Here is a 23,047-nt window from a genome sequence, read left to right on the forward strand (position 1 = left end):
GGAGCCGGGGCAGCGAGCCATGAGGCAGGGACTCGGGCAGGTGGCCGGCGCCGCGGGTGTCGGGCAGGCAGAGCTGGGTACCAAGCTGGCAATCAATAATGCAAAGAGGCGGTCACATGTCCTTGCTGGCTGTCGCAGGATTCCTCTCTCCCCCCCAGAGTCTGGTTACTTCCAGAGATCAAGTTCCAGCCTCTCGGCTGGTGAATTATTAAACTCCATCAGTGCTCCCTTTGTACCACATCTCTGTCTTCCTGCTGTCCTTCCTTGCTGGTGACAGGCTCTCTCCATCCAGCTGGCTGTGCAGAAGCAGAGTCCTTCAGGCCAGAATAGCACCTTGTGCTCTCCTTTGCTCTTTGCTTCTCTGACAGAGTGAATAGGCTCCAGAGATGGATCTGTCCTACAGATCCACCATCTCCATCTATAAGGTGAGTGTTGGCATCAAAGGCTGCTCCTGACTGCGTATGGGGGATGTGTGGGTGGGAGATGAGTTTTTTCTGCCAAAGGCTCCCTTGGGTGCAGCTGAGGGTAGAATCCATTCGCAGGCTGAACTACAGCAGCTCCTGTGGGCTCTGGGCTGTATTTGGAAGCTGGAGGAGAGGGTGGTGTGTTTCCCAAGGACAGATTCAGGAAGGAACTGGGCAGGCAGGGTGGTTTGGACGTGGAGCATGAAGGGTGACACACCTTGGTTGCTGGCAGGAAAAAGTTCAATCGACTGTTTTGCCCCTCCCTTGGAAGAGTCTCTGATCTCATAAATGCTTCCCTATACACATCGGTGCTGACAGGGGGGAGGGCTACAGAAGTGGGGAATTGCTTATTCCAGTCTCTGGTCTTCTCTGTAGCCAATGGGTCATCTTAGATAAAGGCAAATAAAGCAGAGAAGCTGGTTGTCCATCCCTTCTCTTACTAAGCTGCTGAGTCTGGCAGTGCACCACATCCCGGCCAGGAAAGGGTTGTGTTCATGCCTGGATAATAAGCAGTGGCCCTCTGGCTGGCTGTGGGTGAGGGAAAAGGCTGCTCAGATCCCCTTGCAGTTTCTCCCTTGCCTGCAGTGGGTGTGGGCCTTTGGGAGAAAGCCATCTTCATTTAGGCAACCACTGGGCTCTGCAGTGGGCTCTTGCCCTCTGGCACAGCCCCTCTCCTGGCTGGCTTGGGAAGGCTAAGGGCAGCTGAGGTTGCTAGCCAGCCCCGATGCAGGGAGCTGGCTGTGCTGGGCTGTGCATTTTCTCGGTTCCAGAGCTCCAGAGGGGGCCCTTACCCACCACAGCACATGGGCCTTGGCCTGCTGAGGTCTCTGGGCACAAGGAAAAATGGCATTAACGTGCTTCTGCCTGGCCACAGAGTATCCTGGAGCAGTTCAACCCTGCGCTGGAGAACCTGGTGTACCTGGGGAACAACTACCTGCGTGCCTTCCACGGTGAGTGTGGTCCCACACAGCCAGGGCTCCAGACCACAGTGCTGCATCCAGCCTGGGCACTCCCATCCCCTCACCCAGGACAAGGTTGCTGGTCTGCCACCTCTGACATGTCCTGAGCTGCTCTTAAGCACTCCTCAGCTCCAGGACCCACTGCTGATGAGGAGAGATGGAGTGCCTATAGATGAAGTACCGGAAGGTGGCTGTTCTGTGTGCTGCTTGCTGGAGCTGGTGATGGTGAGAAGGCAGGCTGGGCCCTTACCACCCCTCTCCTCTCCCCACAGCACTATCCAAAGCAGCTGAAGTGTATTTTAAGGCAATTGAGAAGATTGGGGAGCAAGCACTACAGAGTTCCACCTCACACATGCTGGGTAAGGCTCTCCTGCACATCATCTTCTCTCCTGTGGTGAGCCACAGTTACCTTTTTTTGACCTTCCCCCTTAGGTGGTATACTTCCAGGTACTGGGGCAAGAAAGACAGCTCCTCTAAATGGTGTCTCTCTGTACCAGGCCCTGTCCAGGTGGCGACAGTTAAATTTATTGCATGCCCTTGAATATTTCTCACAGTCCCAGTACTCCTCCCTGTATCTCTCTGAGATCAGTGAGTGAGCTCAGCACCTGTAATGGACCTCCAGAGATGGACCTATCACAGAAACCAGTCCCTGTTGAGGCATACTGCTCCCAGAGATGAAATTTTCCTCATGGAGGGAACATTTTTCTCCTCCTTGAGAGTGTGAGGGAGAATCCAGGGAGCATGCACTGACAACAACTGGTGGGGTTTTGTCCTCCTGAGCCTGCAACTGGCTGGAACGGCAGCTTGGGGCTGAGGGACTCGCACTCAGCAGTGTAAATAACTCTGCAGCCTGGTGGTGACTGCTGAAAACGTGGTCAGGGAACTGCTCCACAGCTGAACATTTTAGCATAAATCTTCCAGCAGAGGTGCCCTTCTGCAGACTCTTCTTGTCATCTGTCCTCCCAGCTAGCTCCTCTGCTCCCTGTCATCAGTCTCTTCCTTTCCATAAGGCAAAGCCAGTGAAGTGGGACCATGCACACCATTGGAGCAAGTGCTGGAGCTGCCTTCCATAGGACAGCCAGACATGTGCAGGGCAGCTGGGGAGCCTTTGGGGTTAGAAATGGGGCCTGGAGGGGCTGTAGCAGAGCAGAAACGCAGCACACAGAGCCCATGGCAGAGGCAAGGCTGCCTCTGACACCTGGGGCTGTAGCAGAGCACTGGTCCAGCCATCATGGGCTGGCGTAAGCCTGCATTGGCAGTGCCTGGGAAGGAAGGCTACCAGGGTGCAGACAGCATGCTTTGTGATATCTCTTGGACTTTCGCAGCCATGTATCATCAGCCTGAGCTGCACACTGCTGGTCTGCCTCCTTAGGCACACGAGAAAATGGCCACAGGACTTTTACACCTTCTCCTGTCTTTTTCCCCCAAAGGTGAAATTCTGATGCAGATGTCTGACACGCAGAGACTACTGAGCTCTGATTTGGAAGTTGTGGTGAGTGGTTTTCCCAAGGGCTGGTGGAGGTGGAGAATAAAGCAATTTCCTTAAATACAGCTTATCAGCGTTTACCATGTTCACCCCATCAGCTGCCCTCACACATGGCCGCAGGCAGGTGCCTGCCTCCCTGCTGCACATGGCAGAGGAGGGTCACAGGGCTGGCACTCCCAAAGCCTGGCTGCCAGTCACCTGCTCTGCACATTTTATGAGCCACCCCTTATCACGGTGCATGCAACATCTCATATGGTGAAGAGATAAGGGTGATGGCTCCTTCACCTCTTTCAGGCTCAGACCTTCCACGTGGACCTGCTGCAGCACATGGAGAAGAACAGCAAAATGGATGTGCAGTTTATCAGTGTAAGTGATGAACTCCCTTCTCCTCAGCTCTCCTTATTTCTCTCTCCCCTTCACCCAAGGGTTCTTGCTTCAACACTTGAGGTGTTTCTGTGATTCTTCTCAGCAGGAGATAGGGGGTCTTACTTTTTCCCATCATGGAATGAACTCCACTTGTTCAGCTGATGATGGAGAGCTAAAAGAGGGCAGGTGGCTGTTCTTTGTGTAGTGGGACTTGCCAAATGCTTCAGCAGGGCTGAGAGACCCAGCATTCCAAAAGCAGAATTCCCAGCTTCCCCAAATCACCCTGCTTGTCTGTGTGTCCTGTGATGCTGTGCCCCAGCTGGCTTTGTTGCTGGGTACTGTCACAGAGGAAGACAGAGGCCTTGGGAGCCAGGGCTGGGGCAGCTGGGTGCCAGTCCTGAGATCTGGAGGTTCATTAGCATTCTTGGGCCATTTAAAATTAAAAGAAAGGCATTTTATAAGAGGTCCAGGTGAAGCCTGATTGCAGGGGAACTTAGATGTCCAACCACCCGTCAGAGCAGGACCCTTGCTGCCTCACAGTGTGGCTGGGTCTCTGGCTCCTTACTGAGCCTGTTTTCTCCTGGCAGGAGAGCCAGAAGCAGTATGAGCTGGAGTACCAGCGAAGAGCCACCAACCTGGATAAGTGCATGGCAGAGCTGTGGAGAATGGAGAGGGCTCGAGACAAAAATGCCCGGGAGATGAAGGTAAGCAGTGATTGCAGGAAGGGGAGTTGGTAATAAGAACTGGATAATTTCTCAGGAACCAGGGCTGATTTCTCAGCAGCCTTGGCCAAGGGGTTGCCCCAGTGTTCAAAAGGCAACAGGCTTATCTGGAAAGTAGGAAACTCCTGTTCTACAGGGTGCTACTGACCTGTGGTACTCACTCCTGCCAAGCCCTTTCCTCATTTAGGAAGCCTCAGGAAGCAGGGACTTAATCCCTGGCACTCTGCTCTAGCTCCTCTCTGCTGCTGCAGCACTGCAAGAGGACTGGGAAGCTGATAGACATGATGACCCCTTCCAACCCTTCCCCTGAGCCCACTCTGCTCGATTTTCACTGATCCCTTCCTTCCTTTTTTCCCTGTGGCACAGGAGAATGTGATGCGGCTGCGCTCGGAGATGCAGGCGTTCGTCTCTGAGAGCCAGAGGGAGGCTGAGCTGGAGGAGAAACGCCGCTACCGCTTCCTGGCTGAAAAGCACCAGATGCTCTACAACACTCTCCTCCAGTTTTACAGCAGGGTACAGCCCTGCCATGCTGGGGAGCAGAGCTGGGGGAGCAGACAGCAGGGCTGGAGGGGGAGCATGCAGGCAGGAGGGAGTCAGGGCTGAGCCATCCCTTAGGTGAAGGATGCATCTCTGCATGGACTGGGCAGGAAACTATTTTATTTCTTGCTGTGAGGTTCAGGCTGGCTGTACTAGGCTCGGTGAACATGTCTGGGGCTGAGGGTGGTGCTGGCATGGGGTTAGTTGTGTGTGTGAGTGATGGAGGAGGGAAGGGTGCTGTAGGTGTTTATAGCAGGGTCTTTGGGACTAGGGGATCTCTGCTGGAGGGTGCCATCCTGGAAATTCCTGCCTAGAGGGAGCTGTTTTGCCATGCCCACAGGCCTAATTGTGGGAGGACCTGGTCTCTAATGCACACTAAGCCCTAGGCTTCCTCTGTAGCTGGTCTGCCCTGTCCGTCACCCCCTCTTCCCTGTTTCTTCCCAGGCTCGGGGCATGATCCAGACCAAGGCACCACGGTGGAAGGAGCAGCTGGAAGCCAGCCGTAACCCCTCAAACAGCCACTCACAGGGGCTGCTCTCAGCCTCCCACGGCCAGGGGTATCCATCAGGACGGCTCACACCCACCCACCTTGAGATGGTGAGGAGCCCACAGACAGCTTAACCTTGTTTGGTGAGATATCGGACCAGGTTGCCCAGAGAGGTGGTGGATGCCCCGTCTCTGGAAACATTCAAGGTCAGGTTGAACAGAGCTGTGAGCAACTTGATCTGATTGAAGACATGCTTGCTCATTTCAGGTGGTTGGACTAGATGACCTTTAAAGGTCCCTTTCAACCCAAAATATTCAATGGTTCTTTGGTGGTGAGGCTACAGGGCAAGGTCAGTCCTTGGCCCACCATGGTGCTTGCTGCCTTGTTCAGCTCCAGTGGCTTTTCATGGCCAAGAGGAAGAGTAACCTGTGTGTGGGCTGCAATGGAGGAATGTGCTGAGTTTGGCTTTCTAGAAGGGACTGCATATCTCTCAGAGCATCTCCTGCCTAACACAGTCTTCATGGATGTGTGTTCAACTCCCTTTCTTTCCAACAGCCCCAGAGACCCCTTGGGGACTTTACTTCTTCTATGACTGGGAGTAGATCCAGCATCTTCTCTCCAGACCCTCCAGAAATGAGAATGTCTCCTCAGCCAGAGTCTCCCAGGCGGCCACTGCGGAGGACACCATCAGCAGCCAGTATGACCCACATCTGAGAGCAGTGCTGTGGGGAGACACAGGGGCTGGACCTCTCTGGGAAGAGGGTTGGGTTTGGGAAGGGACCACCACTCTACCAGACCACCAAACCTCAGCCACGTTCCCGTGCATAGTGAGAGGACAGCACCAATGGGAGCTGTACAGGGCAAGGGTGAAGTAGAAAGTGAGCTCAGCCTTCAAGGCAGAGTCCATCCAGGGCACGGCCAGGCTGTGTGAGGTGGGGAACCTATAAATGTGTAATATTCAAGGCTCCTTGAACTACAAGAACTGGTTCTTGCTAGAATTCCCATTTTAGCAAAGCACCTTCTCTCATACTACCAGATTAAATATTAGCTTGCCCTATGAAACCCAGCCATTTAACCCGTGACACACCTGCTTTTCCTTCCTGAGAAATTTCAGCTTAAAGTTTTTACAAGAAGTAAAAAAGGACGGGGAGAGAGAGAAGTTACCCAAATAATCAGTAGCTCTAGCAGGTCAGGAAGAGGACTGTCAGGCAGGTAGTGTATCAGCCAGAGCATGCAGTGCTTATGCTCTAGGCATTTGGCCAGAGAGGACACAGTGCAAAACAAATGGATTTGGCTTGAGTTGATTCTCTCCTGCAGGATGCTTTTCCTTTTTCCCTGCTTTTCCCATGCTATGTTTTGCCCTCTCCCTGAAAGGCCATCTGCTCCTCCCCTAGAGTAATTATTGGCTGGGAAAGCACTGGTCCCTTTGAGGCAGTGTGGGTCTTACAGGAGGATGCCAGACTCCAGCCAACCCTTGGCATGCCTCCCCACAGGTTTGCTCCCCACGGGCCGCACGTCCCGTTCGGGTTCCTTTGGCGAGGCCAGCAGTGGCAGCGAGGGCAGGAAGAGGAGTGGCACAACAAGAGTTCAGGCCATTGTGCCCCACACAACGGGTGCCAACCGGACCCTGCTGCGGTTTGAGCCCGGGGACGTCATCACGGTGCTGATGCCAGAGGCGCAGAACGGCTGGCTCTATGGCAAACTGGAGGGCTCTTCCACGTACGTGACTGCTGCTGTGAATCAGACAGATGCAGGCCTGTTGGGTCTGGAGTTGGAAGGTTAAGCCCAAAATTATCAGACAGAGCTGTGTCAGCACTTCAGTGATGGGGCTCTCCGTGCCAAGGAGATGCAGTGTGGCAGGGCTGGCGTGGATGGGCTGCCTGAGAATCCTCCAGGGGCTTTGGGTGGAAGAGCCAGCAATGCAGTGACCCTCTCCTGGCTTGCATGACTGAGTGACTCCTGTCATGGGATCCAGCTCAGGGCCACGAACTGCTGGAGTCACCTGAGAGGCCTGGCATTTCTTAGCTCACACTGCAGCTGCTGCCACAGCCTCCAGCACAGGCAGGGCATGGAAACTGCTGCACCCAGCACTTACCGAATTACTCCCTGTGGCACTGCCAGCCAACATCTGTGTGTAAAGCCTGCCCTGTTCCACATAGGATGTGGTCTGCAGGAATGCTCACAGATGTGACATGAACAAAAGCAGCACCTTTCTTTGGGTGGCTGTTTCTGAAGTGAAGCTGTGTAAAATTTCTGGACAGGTTTCCCACAGCTTCCTTGTGATTGCAGTTGGTTGGAGTGCAACCAATCTCTTGCTGGATTGCACCAACTTTACTCCCAGGAGCACAGGTTTCGCGCAGCTCCTGAGATAAGTGAGTCCTACTCCAAGCTCAAGGTCTGTCCCACCAAAAACCCTTTGCCCCATTTATGGGTGAAAGAAGTGCAGGAACCCTGTCACACATGGTAGTGGCAAACATGTCTTGATTGATGTGTGGGATGGGTGCAGATCAGAAGTGTTTGGCAACTGGGTCTGAAGAACCACAAATCATGTTTGACTGGGCCTCATTTGGCTCTCTTCCTGTTCCCTAGGTGTGGCTGGTTCCCTGAAGCTTATGTCAAGCCTTTGGAGAATACGAGGGAGATAGAGGAGCCTGACACCAGGTAACAGGATGGCAATTGGCTGGGTAGGAGCTCCTGGTACCGCATGCCAGTGTGGTTTATTTGAGTGTGCCCCATGGACAGCTGCAGGGCTCCCATGCTGCAGAGCCTGCCAAGAGCCTCACTGTGCTCTAGGACCCTGCAGGCTTCCCTAGACAATGTGCAATGTCATCTCAAAGGTTCTTGCAACTGGGCAAGAACCTCCAGAGACATCCCATGTTGTGCTAGCACCTGTGCTGCTCCCTGATCCTTGCTCTTTGGCTCCCACCTCAATGTCTTCTCCTCCTGCTCAGGTCCTTCCCGCTGCGAAGCAGTCACAGTATGGATGACATCCTGGACCATCCCAGCACTCCAGCCTCCAGCAATTACTGGCCTGCTGCTGCCCAGCCCAGCGTGCCGAACCCACCTCCCCTCTCGGTGGGTGCCAGCAGTCACCAGAGCAGGGCGGCCACCCCAGTCAACTCTGGCTCCAAGGTGAGTGCAGGAGCAGTGACTGGCGGGTGTGTGTGAAGTGGGCCACATCTGACTTTCATCCTCCAAGGCACACCTTTTCTGCTTTGGCTGTAGAGACAGAAAATCACCTTTCTGATGTTGGTGAAGGGAACTGCTGCTTTCCTGAGTCTTTCCTGCTGCTTTCTTACCCAGTCTGTTCATATGTCACCTTGTCAGATGACCCCTGCCAGTCTTCCTGTTGTGTGCAGATCCTCGGTGCCTGTCTTTGCTTCCCCAAGGAACTGCCTTTCTGCCCCAGCCCTTCTCATCTCTCTCTCTTTTTGCTCACCAGGGACCCTTCAGTTCAGTCCTTTTCTCCATGACCTCCCAGCCTGATTTCTGGTGGCTCCAGGGCAGCACTTCTTTCTGCTAATAGTAGGACCATGGAGTGACCAGGCTGGTCTGGGAGTGGGTGACCAGCCAACAGAGATGCCATCCTTCTTCTCCCTTCAGAAAATGGAGTTTCATAGGGTTCCTCTTTTAAATTCAGATCAGGGTTGGCTTGAAGTCACAGCTGGGGAAAAGGGAAAAGCTGGGAGCAAAGGCTGGGCACAGCAATATTTGAGAGCCTTAGAACAAGTTGTGTCCAATTATGAATGCTTATGGATGGCATACTGAGAAGGAAGTCCTCCACTTGCCATTGCTTCCAGCAGTAGGGAATTGGCTGGGGAGAACCAAGTTATAGGTGAGGACCTGGGGGAGGAAAGAACAGTGCTGCCCATGGGACATTACTTGCTCAGTCTCACAGAGGGCTGGAAAACCTTTTCCATAGTAACTGGTTCCAGGACAGTGCAAGGTTGCAAGCAATTGAATATCTCAAAGAACTGAAAACTGCAACATTTAATTACTCTTTTTTACCCCTTTATGTCCTGCTCTGTGGTTTCAGGTAGCCTCAGGCTGCACAACACAGGGGAACAGCCTCTGCAGCCTTTCTGTCTCTCTGGGTCACTGGGTCTTTATCCTGCCCCAGGGCTAGGGTGTAGGGATAGACCTGGGATTGAGTCATGATTTGTGTACAGCATTTGGAACAGCAGGGCAGAGTGTGGAACCTCTCTATAAAGGAGGGAAAGACTAATTTGGAAAGATTCAGCCTTGCTTTAAATGTATGCCCAAGACATCCCCCAGCTGAGCCACAAACAAATGGATGTGACTTCCCAACTGGATGCCAGATAGCGACATGTGGCTTTCTTGTCTGCCACCAGAGCACTTTAGCAGGTCAGTTGTTACTGATCTTTCACTATCTACTGGCCAAGAATAAGGGCCAAAGGGCCTAGGTCCAACTTTGTCCATCAGGTTTGTCCACTTTTAAGAAATGTGTGGTGTAGGGTAGGTAGGTACAACTCTGGAGTTCCTCATGGAAGCAGGAAGCACATGAGGCCATGGATGACAGACTTTTTGCCAGGGTGTATGGGCAACAGGAGGGGAGGGGGCATCTCTGGCTGCGCTGGAGGGTGAAATATAGCTCAGACTGTCACTGTTTGCTGTGCTCTTCAGATATGACATTTTGGGGATCTGAGTAATCCCCTTTCTTCCCCAAAACAAAAGAGGATGTCCTAGGGGAGTAAGGAACCTGTGGTGTAGGGACAACCCCCCACAACAAAATTCAGGGTGTTATCTACAGTGGGGAATTTGTGGACTTTTGCAAAGCTTGATTGAATAAGGAGTCCGAGCCCTGTTAAGAGGACTTGGGCTCCTAACTCACCTAAGTGTTTTGTGAGATCTTCCTCCATGTGTGCAGTGTCTCCTGCCCCATTTTCTCTCTCCATTCCCTACTCCAGATTTCTCACTGCTGCTTTTCTTTTCACTGCAGAAATCAGGAGTATTTGACCAGCCCCCTGAACTCTTCCCACGGTGAGTAAGATGTGGAACTCCACTCTAGAATAATCTGACAGAAGGGACTATTATTGCAATGCTATTATTATTTAATATTTTGGATTATCAAATGTGGGAGGAACAAAGAAGTGTCTGGAGAAAAACGATGCACAGCCTACCTTCCAGGACAGGAGGCAGAGGTGGTCCATTCTGACCTCTGCTGACTGGGAAGGTCCTACCCTGGCTCATACAAAATGAGATGGGACCTGAGCACCCTAAACACATATCCAGACCCATATTCTCCTTCCCATCCATCCTGGAAGGGTCACAATAGCAGCTCGCAGCCTGAGTGTGGAGCTACATGACTGTGCATCTCTGCCTGCTTGGAAAGGGCTGAGGCATAAAAGCACGTGGCTTTCAGTTCTGATGAGTCAGGTCTGTGGGGATGAGACTTGCAATAAATCCATGGGTTTCTTCCCTCTGCAGCTGGGTTGGTGTCTCCATGTTTCTGGGGTGGTGCTGTGTGCTTTCTGGCCTTTTTCTGCTCTCTGACTCCTTGCTTGGAGGGTTGGTGTACACTCTGCAAGTGTAGAGCGCTATTGTGAGGGACAGCCATGTGCTAGTGTCCCTTCTTCATTCTTTGGAAGAAGGAGGGTGAGGAGCCCTCAGGAGAGCGCAAGGAGAACCACATGGGAATGTGCAGCACGGTGTGTTAAGGATGGAGAAAACATACTCAGGAATGAGCTTTACCATGCTCTCCTCCCTGGCATGCTGGTGACTGCAACAGGACTAAGTGGCCTTTGCTTGGTCAGACATCCCTGCATGGCATTTGCAGACTTTCTGATGGTTGCCCATTTCCTTTCCCATTCCAGAGGTACCAACCCCTTTGCCACAGTCAAGCTGCGCCCCACAGTCACCAATGACCGCTCGGCACCCATCATCCGATGAAACAGGGCTACGGGCAGTGAAGAATTTCAGCAGAGAAGGAAGAGAAGTGATAACGCTGTGACCTCCAGCTGGGCAGAAACCTAGTGCTACCACTCAAGGAATGAACTCTCTTTTCCCCTCCCGTACCTCTGGGACAATGGGACCCATCTCACCTGGGTGCCTGGTGTGCTTTAGCCAGAAGCAGATCTCTGCTGCCCTTTCTGGATTGATCCCTGCTTCCCTCCCCTTGTGGTGTTACTGTACTTGAGTGGGAGGGAGCAGTCTGGTGTTACTGGTGCTGGTGGTCTGGGAGAGGGGATGGTGCTGGAGCTGGAGGTAGGGCTGGCTCAGATCATCTGCAGCCAGGGCAGTGCTGTTGGGATGTTGAAGGTGAAGCCTTGCTACCCCTCCTGTGAGCAGAGAAGGACTGTCACCAAACAGTTTCTTTGCCACCAGAAGAATGAACTCCAAAAGAGAAGGCTACAAAAAGGCTTCCAGTGATGTGGTCCAGCTACTGGTTTTGGCCTCTTTGTCTACTGTGTCCATTTGTAGCAGCACCTGCCTCTTCTCACCCCAGGTGCAACCCCTTACCTTGCTGGGCAGTGCTGGGGCAAGGCAGGGGCAGGTGACAAGGTCCAGCACCATTGCTCAGTTCCTTCATGTACTGTCCTATGGAAAATATATGGGTTTTTTAAAATAAAATGGAGAATGCATCTTCTGTGTCCATTTCAGTGGCTGGGGCATCAACTCAGTTGCAGGATACAGGGGGAGGACAAGCGCTCCACACCAGCACTGGGGCAATGATGGCTGCCCACGGTTGTGGTGTTGAACACTGCAGTGCCATGAGCCCAGATGGGGCAGCCACCAGCCCAGGGGTCTGGGCTGGATGTGGAGGGCACCGGGAGGGCTGCACTGCCCATTCTTGGCTGCCCCCTGAGTGTCCCTGCCTGTCCTGTTGCCGGAGGGCAACAAGGACCTGTGGCCCCCTTCTCCTCACCCACTGCTGGAACGTGTGCCCTGGGCACCCCAGGGCTGCTCCGTGCAGGGGAAGAACATTCCCCTAGGGCCTGCGGGGGCCTCACCAATCTGGGAATACCCTGCATGTGCTGGGGGAGCCCTCATGGGAGAGGCAGCGTGAGTGAGGGATGGAGCGCTAGCGATGGCCAGGGCTTAGCTGATTAGCCTTATTAATAGACATTAAACCCTGGCTGTGAGTGTGGCCAAGCCCCCGCCGCCCCCCTGCTGCTGAGGGGCTTCAGGGGTTTACAGCCCAGGCCTTTTCCTCCCTAAAACCCCACCTGGGCTGAGCCCCAGCCCTATCCCTGGAAGGAAAAGGGTTCCCCCCATGAGCAGCCAGAGACTGGTTGGTCGCCAGCTCCTGCCAGATCTCCTCCTGTGAGTCAGCCACTGGCGAGGTTGGTTTTGAGGGGGGTTATTGAGCTGCCCGGGGTGGGCAGGATCTGGCAGTTTGGGTCATGGCTGGCAGCGATTCCTTGGCTGCTCCACCTTGTCTCACTTCTCTGCTGGGCACATGCCCTGCAAAACTGTGCCACCACTTCTCCATTGTGGTTGGCAGCTGAGGAAGCTCCAAAAGCATCTGCTTTACCTATTTTGCCCCTTACTGAAGCAGGGACACACAGTCTCCTCCACCACTGCCTCCTTCCCCAGCACCCAACACCCCTCACCCTCACCCCACTTCTTCCTGTCTTGGTCCCACCGACTGAATCGATCCCAGCCAGCCTGCCCTGCTCTGCTGGGGAAAGCGCAAGGAGCCCCTGGGCAGCGGGATTACCAGGGGATTCGGGCTGTGGCAGGCAGCCACCTCATCCCCATTGGCTGGAAAAGCCTCTTAAAAGTGGAGAAGTGCTTTCTGCCCGCTCAGCACCCGCTAGTCTCTGCTGACCTGAAACCATAAGCAGCTCCTGACCCACATCTACACTGGGGGTGCTGTGGAACACTGCTCGTACCCACAGGAGGCAAGGGAGTGCCCCACATAGGGTGTCCCCCCAGATCTGCCTCAGACAGCTTTGCTAGGCATCACTGGAACGAGGGAAGCAAGCTGAGAGGGGGATTAGCTGTCTTGTGAGGACATATTTCTCCCAAGGGAGGCGTGGAGCTCAAGAGACTGCTTGACAGGTGCTAGATTCCTGCAGGCATTGTCCTGTGCCCACCATGGAGAGAAGATCCAGCAGGACCATCTGACCAGGCACCGTCATCCAGAGCCGGGAAGTGCCAGCCAGTGGGAGAAGGAAGCGCTGTTGAGGGATCTGCTCAACCCCTGGAGGCTCAGCTTGTGTTCAGGAGGCCATCGCTTCATTGCACAGGTCAGTGCTTGTACCCTCACTCCAGCGGCCGATAGGAACAATTAATCTGGGCCAGCATTCATTTAATTCTCTAACAAATGCTTTCCCAGGGGGTTGTCTGTGGGTTGGAGAGGCTGGTGGCATGAATCGTGGGCCTTGCTCTCAATAAATAGGCTCCCCACCCCATCTGTACTGAGTGGAGGCGCTAGGAGTATTTGTGTGGACTCTCCTGGGTGCAGCTTGTCTAGCGCACTGGGGATTTTCTGGGCATTATCTAGCACTGGCTGCACTGTTCTCTGTGTGTGTCCAGGGTCTGTGGCCACAGCTGAACCTGCTGTGGTCTTCACCCTTCCAGCCTGGGCTTGTGCCTCCTGGTGTTGGCACAAGTCTTCTTGCAGCCACCTGCAGCAAGTTCTGTGGCAGTGCCTGCTCTGGCTCACCTTCCTGGGATGCACGGGGAAGGGAGGTGCCCATGCTGAAGAGCTTTTAGGTGCATGTAAACTTACACACAGTGTTTTTACCTGTGGATAAAGCTCCTTACCTGGGGACAAAATGACAGTGAGCTGTAGAGTGTGCAAAGGCAGGTGCAGGGTATGTGGTGTGACCGCTGTGAGCAGACAAGCAGGTGTTCATGGTGTTAGGAAGGAGGCAGCTCTGAACTGCCCGGCTCACAGCTGGGATAAATCTCCAGCAGAGGTGTGCTATGGCATATTGGCCTTGGCGGCATCTCCACAGGTGAGCTCCTCTGGTGCACCCCATCACTTTCAGCCAATATCTAGCTGCAGGTAGGTAAAAGTGCTTTCATGCTTTGCTATACAGTTCTGTAGCACTGAGCAACTGGCTCCTGCAGAGGTTCCCTCCAGCTCCAAACTCAAACAACGGCCCACAGATTTTTGTCTAACGTGCTCCTCAAAATCAGATGCCATGGGCTCATCACTGACCGGCGGCGCTACAAAATCTCTGAAGAGCGTACGGACAAATATTTTCTCGCTAGGATGCTGGCAGGGAGCAGCAGGGTTGAGGGAAAGATGGATTGCAATGGTTTGATTGATTCATTTAATTTGTGGTGCAGGATGAGCTCAAGAAAGGCGAGGCTGGGAGAGGGGCTTGGATAAAAAGTCTCAGGCTATGTTTGGTGGCAGCTCTTACCTGAAGTAGCTATGTGCAGCAGATGGTGCTGTAGTGGAGCACCAGCACTGACTGAGAAATCAGTGTGCTTTGGCAGCAGGTCACCTTTTGTACAGCTGGATCTAGCTTGTCAGTCAGCTGCAGCTGGGACAGGAACAGTGGGCAGAAACTGAGCGAGGCTATTCAGTCTGGCTGTCAGGCTGCCAGTGATCCAGAAAACACCAGTAAAGGGTGAGATGGGGGAGGTATGGGTAGCTGGAGAGTGTATCATTATTCCTTTCTTCCTTGTAGGGATTTCTCCCCTTAAAAATATCTTTATAGCCCCCAGTTTTCAGTCCGTGTTTCTGTCCCTTGCCACAGTCCCTGAGACCTGGGCTGGGAGGGAGAGATTAGAGTAGCCTGTGCTGGCCTCAGTGGCTCAACCCAAGAGCTGATAGGAAACAGAAGATTTGCCCCAATCCATGCTCAGAGCCAGATTCAGCTCCCTTTTTTTTGTGACTCGCAGCATCCTGAAATTATGGGGAGCTCTGCTGCAGGGAGCCATGGTGGTAGCAGGAATCTAAGTGCTGCACTCTGTTTTCTTCTCCTGGAGAGGAGAAGGAGGGCTATGGCTGAGGGTGGCTGTGGAGTAAGAACACTCATGCAAAGTAAGGGCCCTCTGCCTGGGGTCTGCCCCAGCTTGTGCCATCCACGCTTTTGTCCAAAGGATTCGCATTTCTCTGATATTCAGAGCAACAGTAACTATGGGAATCAGCTCAACTCGTCCCCTTTGCATGGAGGACACCAAGAACAGGGGCTTCCTTGAGAAATGCACCCAGATCCAAAGCTCCCAGGTTCTAGCTGTGTGTGTCACATCCATAAGACAGTCCCTGTCCCCTCAGCACTCTCTAGTCCATATGTGACTCCTGGCATTTCCCAAAACTGCTGGTGCCAAGAGATGAGGATGCTGCTGCCATCTTGCAGTCCTTCAGCTGAGAGAGCTGGCCAGGAGAAAGGACCCGTGCTAGGAGTGTGCTGCCAACAAGACAGTGATAGCAGACAAACCAGACCCAGAAAAGCTCAGCTCGGGCATGGAGAATTCCTGTCTGATCTACTTGGGAGCATCTGTAGTGTAAATACAGTGATGGCTTTGCATACAGGTGTGAAAATAATCCTGGCTGACAAAGAAACTGGCCAATGGTGCTGGAAGGGACAGAAACCTGGTACCTAAGGGAGAAATTAAAAACATAGCAGTCAGCTGGAGCAAAATTCCTGGGCAGCTTAAGAGCCCTGAGAGCAACTCACAAGACAACCCCTTTAATTCCCTCCTTCTCCCCACTTAGGCTTTGTTCCGGCCCCTCCGTGTATGTACAGAACCCTAATCTCTCTGGCATGCAAATAACCACCGTTTCTTTGTGCTCTCCCCCTTCACCTATTTCGGAAATCTGGCCCCTGGTGGCAAGGAGGGGAGGGAAAAGGAGAGTGTCATGCACTTGGCACTCCCAGAGAAAAAAAACAGAGGGCTTAATGGATCTTCTTGAGTCACTGCTGGAGGTTTCTGTGGCAGGGCAGGTCCTGGAGTGCTCCCCACTGGAGCAGACCAGCATGAGAGAGGCTCAAAGGCAGATTTTAGGAAGCAAAAAGGGTTCACATTGCTGGTCTTTGCCTTGCACCATCTGTAGGTAAGGCTGGATATGAAGCAAGGCAGGTGCTGCAGAGCCTGATGTGCATCAGATGCAGCACTCCAGGCTCAGCTGGGAGCCATGACAATGCTTAGCTGTGCTTAGCATCCCTGTGTTTGGCCAGGGGCTATGGAGCTCTGGACTGCCCCAGTCTCAGGGGGACCTTCCCACCTCTGCCCAGCTGAGGCATGACCTTACACCTGAAAGCAGTCCCACCTCACCTGGCAGGATTAGGGTACGAAGAGCAGATGTGGTTGCCCAATGAGCCTCTCAAAGCCTGGAAATTGTGGGCATGGAGAGAAACCTTGCAGTAAATGTTTGCTGCTCTTCTTTTCTCTTCTCTTCTTGCAGCACCAGCAGACTTTCTCTCTTGCTTTACTTCCTCCTAGCCTGCCTTTCCATTCCTAGGTTAGAAGATGGGGAGACCTGACCCAGAAGAAGGGCAACTCCCAGCTCCTGTGAAGCCCCCGGATGGCGGCTGGGGCTGGATCGTTCTCCTTGGCTGTTTTGTGATCACCGGCTTCTCCTATGCCTTCCCAAAAGCCGTCAGTGTCTACTTCAAGGAGCTCATGAAAGATTTCCATGTGGGCTACAGTGACACAGCCTGGATCTCTTCCATCATGCTGGCCATGCTCTATGGGACAGGTGATGCTTGGACACACTTCCACCTCCTCAACTCACACCTTTCCCACTCTGCCATGGGCCCAGACCATGTCTCCATGGACTCGCCTCATGCTCACTGGCCTGGTTGTGAACCATGATGCAGAACACAATTGTTCTACCACTTCTCTCTGGAAGTGCGCTGCATCTTGCATCCCTGTTTCCTCTGCCCCAGGAGACCTCAGGGGTCACCTCACCTACATCCCAGATAATTGATACAGAGTTTTCTCCCACTGCTGAAGTGCTGTTCCTATCACACCAAGTGCTAGGGAATCAGAGCCCAAAGGCAGGGCAGAACAGAAGTCTCCACACCACCAGCCCCTCTCCCTTGGCCACGCCCAACAGATGTGTATGTAAGCAGCCAAGCAGTGAGCTCCATCATTACAGTTTCATCTTCCCTGAGAACCCTGCTTGGGCTGCCTGCCCCTTCCCAGTTGTCCTGTCTCCTCTTGGTCACCTACTCTGTCTCCTCTGCTTCCTCCTAGGACCAGTGTGCAGCATCATGGTGAACCAGTTCGGCTGCCGGCCTGTGATGCTCATTGGCGGGCTGCTAGCTTCTGCTGGGATGATCCTGGCATCTTTTACCACCAATATCATTGAGCTTTATCTGACAGCTGGTGTGCTGACAGGTGAGAGCCCCAGGATTTGGGGGGCAACAGAGGCTTACCTGGGGAAGAACCGAAACCATGTCATATTTCCCTTTAGCATATTTCCCTTTAGCACTGCCATGTCTAGGATCAGGCCTCCCTCACCTATTTGCACCCGCTATGGGATGCACCTAGTCCTGAATGCTGCTCCTGTGAGGGATGCATCTGCTGAATCTAAACAGACAGGGCCTGTGGCTGAGAGGCAGAAGAAACCTAAGTGGTGATCATAGCAAGTGTGGTAGGCAGCATCAGTACAGAGCGGCAGGGGAAAGAGACAGAATTCCTGTGTAAGGCTCAAGTCCTGCCTAAGTGTGAGCACAATTACCTGATTCAAACCCACTTCAGGTGGACAGGCTGATTGAGCCCACCTTCTGCAGGGGTAATCCACCAACATGAAGGCACAGAGGCTTGTGAGGAATACATTCATCCCATCATGGGACTTTAGGATTAGGATAGTCTGAGGGGAGTTTTCAGCTTGTTGCAAAACACATCTCACGTTCTTGCACTCCGTGTCTCCCTCCTGGCTCTCACTTCCATGTAGGTCTGGGTATGGCATTGAACTTCCAGCCCTCACTGATCATGCTGGGCACCTACTTTGACAAGCGTCGGCCTCTTGCCAACGGACTGGCTGCTGCTGGGAGCCCTGTCTTCCTCTCCTCCCTCTCTCCACTGGGGCAAGTGCTGCTGGAGAAGTTTGGTTGGCGAGGAGGGTTCCTTATCATGGGGGGCCTTCTGCTTAACTGCTGCACTTGTGGGGCAGTCATGAGACCCCTGGATATGGGCATGAAGAGGAAGATGGGGAAAGCCCAGGACAAATATGAAGCCAAGGAGATGCTGCCCATAGGAGGGAAGGCAGAGGAGGGAATCAGCACCACTGATGGAACCAAGAAAGGCAAGAAAGCCAAGAAGAAGCCCAAGAAAGGAAAGAAGCTTCTGGATTTTAGTATCTTCTCCAACCGAGGGTTTATCATTTACACCATTTCAAAGTTCATCCTGGTCTTGGGTCTGTTTGTGCCCCCCATACTGCTGGTCAACTATGCCAAGGACACAGGCGTACCGGACACAGAGGCCGCGTTCTTGCTCTCCATCATTGGTTTCATAGACATCTTTGCCCGCCCAGCCTGTGGCATGGTGGCAGGGCTGAAGTGGGTCCGCCCTCACGTGGCATATCTGTTCAGTTTCTCCATGCTCTTCAACGGCTTGACAGACATCTGCAGTGCCAGGGCGAGCAACTACACGGGGCTGGTCATCTTCTGTGTCTTCTTTGGCATCTCCTACGGCATGGTGGGGGCACTGCAGTTCGAGGTGCTGATGGCCATCGTCGGCTCCCAGAAGTTCTCCAGCGCCATCGGGCTGGTCCTACTCATCGAGGCTTTTGCCGTGCTCATCGGCCCACCCTCTGCAGGTAGGTGTCTTGCTGCAGGTGATTGATTTGGCTGCCGCTGATCCACTGCATTGCAGGTACCAGGCATGGACACAACACCTGAAGAAAGACCCTATTTCTCAAATTTAAATTTGTTCTAGAAGCTGAGAGCTGATCTCTGCCTTCACGATGAATGTTGCATCAAATCATGTTAAGGATAGAGTCAGGTACATGCTGCAAGCAAACCTTTGAGAGTCTTCATTAGGACAAAGCTAGTGTCTCTCAAATTCTCCTCGGTGTCCATGGCCCTTCGATTGGCACTGTGAATAGTGATCTCAATTTGTTCTGATCCCAATCCCAAGACACAGGTGTTTTGCTGTCTGTCAAGTCAAAACAGTTTGCAGTCCCCTGAGGCATTTGCGGGTAATTTTTCTAAGAGGATTAAGACACTCACAGCTTTTCAGCCAGTCTAGTCTAGGTCACAGCCCCTGGTAAGGTCCATGCTGCACAAACAGCCCATAAAAACAGGCTGTTGAATGGAGGTTTAATGTTAAGTGTCTGATCACATGTGAGAAAGCCAAATCATGCCCAAGGCTTATTTCCAAACAAAGTGCAGTTTCCTGATTTGCAAGGAAGAGTCAGGGACAAGATTATGGAAAATCCCCAGGCAGGAACCACTCTGTTGTTTCTTGTACTCCTTTCCTTCAGCTGTAACACATAGGCTAAAGCCCATCATTGAAAACCTCGGTGTGCATGGTCTTTTTCTCAGCACAAACTACCAGTTATGAGTAAAACCTGCCCTCAGCAACTCCAACCAGTTCCCAAATAAAATTTGGCAGCCAAGAGAAGACCCTCTTAAATGCTAACAATAATTCATGTCTCACTTCATAAGCTGTGGGTCAGTTGGCAGTCCCAGGCCAGAGAGGGTCAAGAAATACGTGTCTTGGAGGCAGCTGTAGAGAGATCAGGAGAGAGGGGGATTTAACAGCACCTTGCCCCAAGGAGCAAGGCCCACCAGTTGTGTGCTACCAAGGGAATCCCTCAGGCCTCCTGCCTCAGTTCAGCTGTGCCTTGGTGCTGTGTGCATGCACAATGGCACACAGTGCAGGGTCACTGAAGAACTGTGTTGGGGCAGTCAAGTCATGCTGGGGGCTGTAGGACACCCCTGTGCAGAAGTTCGAGTTCTCTGACAATCCTGATGGCTCGGACTCGGGGAGAACAGTGCTCAGCTGGGAGAAGGGGGTTGAACAAAGTGGCTTTGTTTGGTGTAATCCTCCTGAGCTGCTTCCCGCTCCATGGGCCGAGGGAGTTTGGCACAGGATAAGCTGCACACGCACGCGTGCTGGGACACGCAGGCTCCTTGCTCGCCATCCGGCTTGGCTGAACACGGGCACATTCACCTGCTGAGGAATTCGCCACGTGCCTCCCGTGACTGCTTCGGGAGACACCTCAGCGTGTCCTGGGGCAGGTTTCAGGGCATGCACTGTAGCACAGCAGGGACTGGGAGTCATGTGCATTTGGGACCATGCGAGACCAGGATGAAGAGTGCAATTCCATGGCTATATCCTGACTATGCTCTCCAGCACCAAGGACCGGGAGTTCTTCCTTCATTGCCAACCCCAGTAGATTCAGAAAATATATTCAGAATATCTCTGGCACAGAAATCATCAGGTGTGGGCCAACCAGAGGGATTTCTCTGCCAAAGAGAAATTTGTTCTTCCCTTCAGAATGTTTTCCTGACATAACAGCTTAAGAAATAGCAATGCCTCTCAAACATTCTTTTTTGAGACTTTTCTGGCCAATCCAAATCATGAGAGGCTTTTCTCACCTTGGCAAGTAGAAGATAGCCTGCCATGAAGGTGTTACAATTATTTAAGGTTGTCCAAACAAGGGAAAACACCAAACATGCACTGTTACCATACTTTCCCCGGAAGTACAGTGTGGGTCTTTCCCAGAGTGCTTTTTAGGTATTCAGGCTTCTTGCTCTTCCCTTGAGGAATGGGTCCTCAGCCAAATGTAGGTGTGCGTAGGCCAAATCTAACCATCTCATGTCTTCTCCAACCATCTCATTTCTTCTCCAACCATCAGGCCGCCTGGTCGATGCTCTCAAGAACTATGAGGTGATCTTCTACCTGGCGGGCTCAGAGGTTGTGCTCTCCGCCCTCTTCCTGGGTGTCGCCAGCTACTGCTGCCTGAACAGAGGGAAGAAGGAGCCTCCCCCAGAGAACAACCCCTCTGCGGGAGCGGGGAGCGACACCGAGGAAGCAGAGTCCGATGTGCAGGAAGCCGAGGAGCACAGCAGTGACAACCACCAGCCGGCCCACAGCACTGACAATGCCGTGGTGGTGGCCAACGAGGAGGCCAACCATGTGGCAGAGGAGCAGAGAGGGGAGGGAGGCGGCTGTCCCACAGGGGATGGGGAGGTGTTGGCACGAGATGGCTGCAATGCTGACCAGATGGTGGAGAGGGACAGTTTTTAGCCAGGGCAGAGAAGAGGGATGTATAAAACTGGCCTTTTGTGGAAGCACCTCAGCATGGGAGGGTAGGTGGGATGGGGGGAGCAGAAAGCTGGGACAAAGGCAGATGTAAGAAATAAGTGGGAGAGGTATAAGAATAGCTGGTCCTTATGTACATATGTCCACAACCTACCAAGTGATACATCTGCTCGCATCCTGCACCCTTGCTGGTACAACACAGGCTCAGAACAGCCCAAACACCAAAAAAAAAAAAAAAATCTTCTTTCCTCATTTTCAAACCAGCCCTGGAGAAAGTCTTCTGAAGAGGCTGCCAAGGACTCTCCTTTTCCTTCTGCATTGTCACAATACAGAACACAAACAATTAGAGACTCTTTGTAATCAGATCTGGTATGCTCTTTTCTAGTGTCAGTGTTTCCTTCACCCCACTTCCACAGTCCGGATAGTGTCAGTTGCACTGGCAGCATGCTTAGGAGGGGGTGTAACCCATAGCTACCATCCAGCCACCTTCAGGGGCCACCAGGCTCTGTGCAACACCTCCCTCGGGCACTGCCAAACCAGGAGGCCACCAGCTCCAACCACCTCTGCCTGGCACATCTTTTGTGGATGGTGAAGCTGGGGCAGTGACACCTGATCTGCTTCCCCAAGTGGCAAAGCGCTGCGTTAGAGGCTGCTGCTGAGGTACAAGAAGAAGACACCTAAGAAAGGCTAATGCCATTAGGTGTGCAGCCACAGTACAGAGCCTTGCTGACAGAAATAGCATCAAGTCAGCTTTATCTAGGCTCAAGTGAGTCCTGTTGACGTGTGAAGAGAACAACTTGGCTCCTGTGGGGGTGGGGGTTTCAAGACAGGTAAATAACCATGTCCCAAGCGATTATCCACTGAGCAGGAATGGCACTAGATATGCCTGTGTTTTTCTCTTAAATAGAGAAAACCTCCTTACATAAAGGAATCAAAGGTAAGGCAGAAGGACAAGCCCCAGTCCCCGAGTGTTGCTAATGAGGGTGTTGGAGCACGTGGTAAAGCAGGCATGACCCCCTCACCCCCTGCTGCAGTGGTGGATTTCTAGATTCAGAGAGGACAACCTTCCCTGGCATGCTTAAACCACTTCTAATCTGCTTTAGGACTGGGTCTTTTATAAACACCCCTGGCCAAAGCTCTTTCTTCCGGTTTCCTGAACTGCTTCACCTCAGAGGCCCTGGGGGAACGTGTGACTATAACAAGGGATCAAAAACTAAACAGAGGGCTACAGGGAAGGCAGCTCGTTGGGCCACCAAAAGTTGTGTTTCATTCCAGACCAGACTGACTACAAATTAATGGATAGTTGGCAGGATCCATAAAGCCATTTAAACACAGCAGGGGAGTGGGGACATGAAGGCAAGAGTTTCCTTCTAGGTGCTCCCAAACAAAAAACAGCAGTAAATGAAGCTGTTGAAGAATATCAGTTTAAGAAGAGACAGAAGAATTGGAAATTGTAGAGGAGAAGGTAAACCCCATGAGGCTGTACTCTGTCCCACCATAGCTAACAACACTGTTAGATCTGATTTTGAGCCTATCACAATGCTGACTGTGGGCTTTTTCCTATTCAAACTCACTTAGAAACATCCCAAAGGAGACTAAATCCCATACCAAACCCCAGATTCAAAGCTCTGGGAGAATGAGAGCAGAAGCAAGGGGGCCCTGCAGGCATTCATCCAGTGCTCTCAAAGCTTGTTTTCCCTCCCAACAAGGAAAGATTGCTGTTTCTGCTTGACCAAGTTGCTCTGCAGCTCTTTCCCCAGTAGCCCCAGGCTGAGTTTCCCTTATTCACTAGTATGCCCTCCAAGAAGGAGCTCATAACTTCCCAGAGGTCCAAGGTCCACAGCATGAAAACAACTGCCCTTGTCAGCCAGGCTGGTCAC

The 23,047-nt window shown here is 52.7% G+C and overlaps 2 protein-coding genes across 2 annotated transcripts; both read left to right on the forward strand.

Annotated features, from left to right (window-relative positions):
• The first annotated feature begins 241 nt into the window (after positions 1–241).
• BAIAP2L2 (BAR/IMD domain containing adaptor protein 2 like 2) lies at positions 242–11,082 on the forward strand. The gene is made up of 14 exons (XM_012569199.5): positions 242–425; positions 1,339–1,414; positions 1,696–1,782; positions 2,854–2,915; positions 3,204–3,275; positions 3,863–3,979; positions 4,364–4,510; positions 4,979–5,131; positions 5,577–5,718; positions 6,515–6,740; positions 7,611–7,682; positions 7,973–8,153; positions 9,982–10,022; positions 10,856–11,082. The coding sequence occupies exons 1-14, from the start codon at positions 387–389 to the stop codon at positions 10,929–10,931; spliced, it is 1,491 nt and encodes a 496-aa protein (XP_012424653.2). The 5' UTR covers positions 242–386; the 3' UTR covers positions 10,932–11,082.
• Positions 11,083–16,353: 5,271 nt separating this feature from the next.
• Positions 16,354–22,958, forward strand: SLC16A8 (solute carrier family 16 member 8). The gene is made up of 4 exons (XM_030263019.4): positions 16,354–16,647; positions 17,148–17,291; positions 17,851–18,714; positions 20,761–22,958. Exons 1-4 carry the CDS (start codon positions 16,419–16,421, stop codon positions 21,150–21,152), a joined length of 1,629 nt encoding a protein of 542 aa, XP_030118879.4. The 5' UTR covers positions 16,354–16,418; the 3' UTR covers positions 21,153–22,958.
• Positions 22,959–23,047: the final 89 nt, after the last annotated feature.

This window comes from Taeniopygia guttata, chromosome 1A (genome assembly GCF_048771995.1).
Source record: "Taeniopygia guttata chromosome 1A, bTaeGut7.mat, whole genome shotgun sequence".
NCBI lineage: Eukaryota > Metazoa > Chordata > Aves > Passeriformes > Estrildidae > Taeniopygia > Taeniopygia guttata.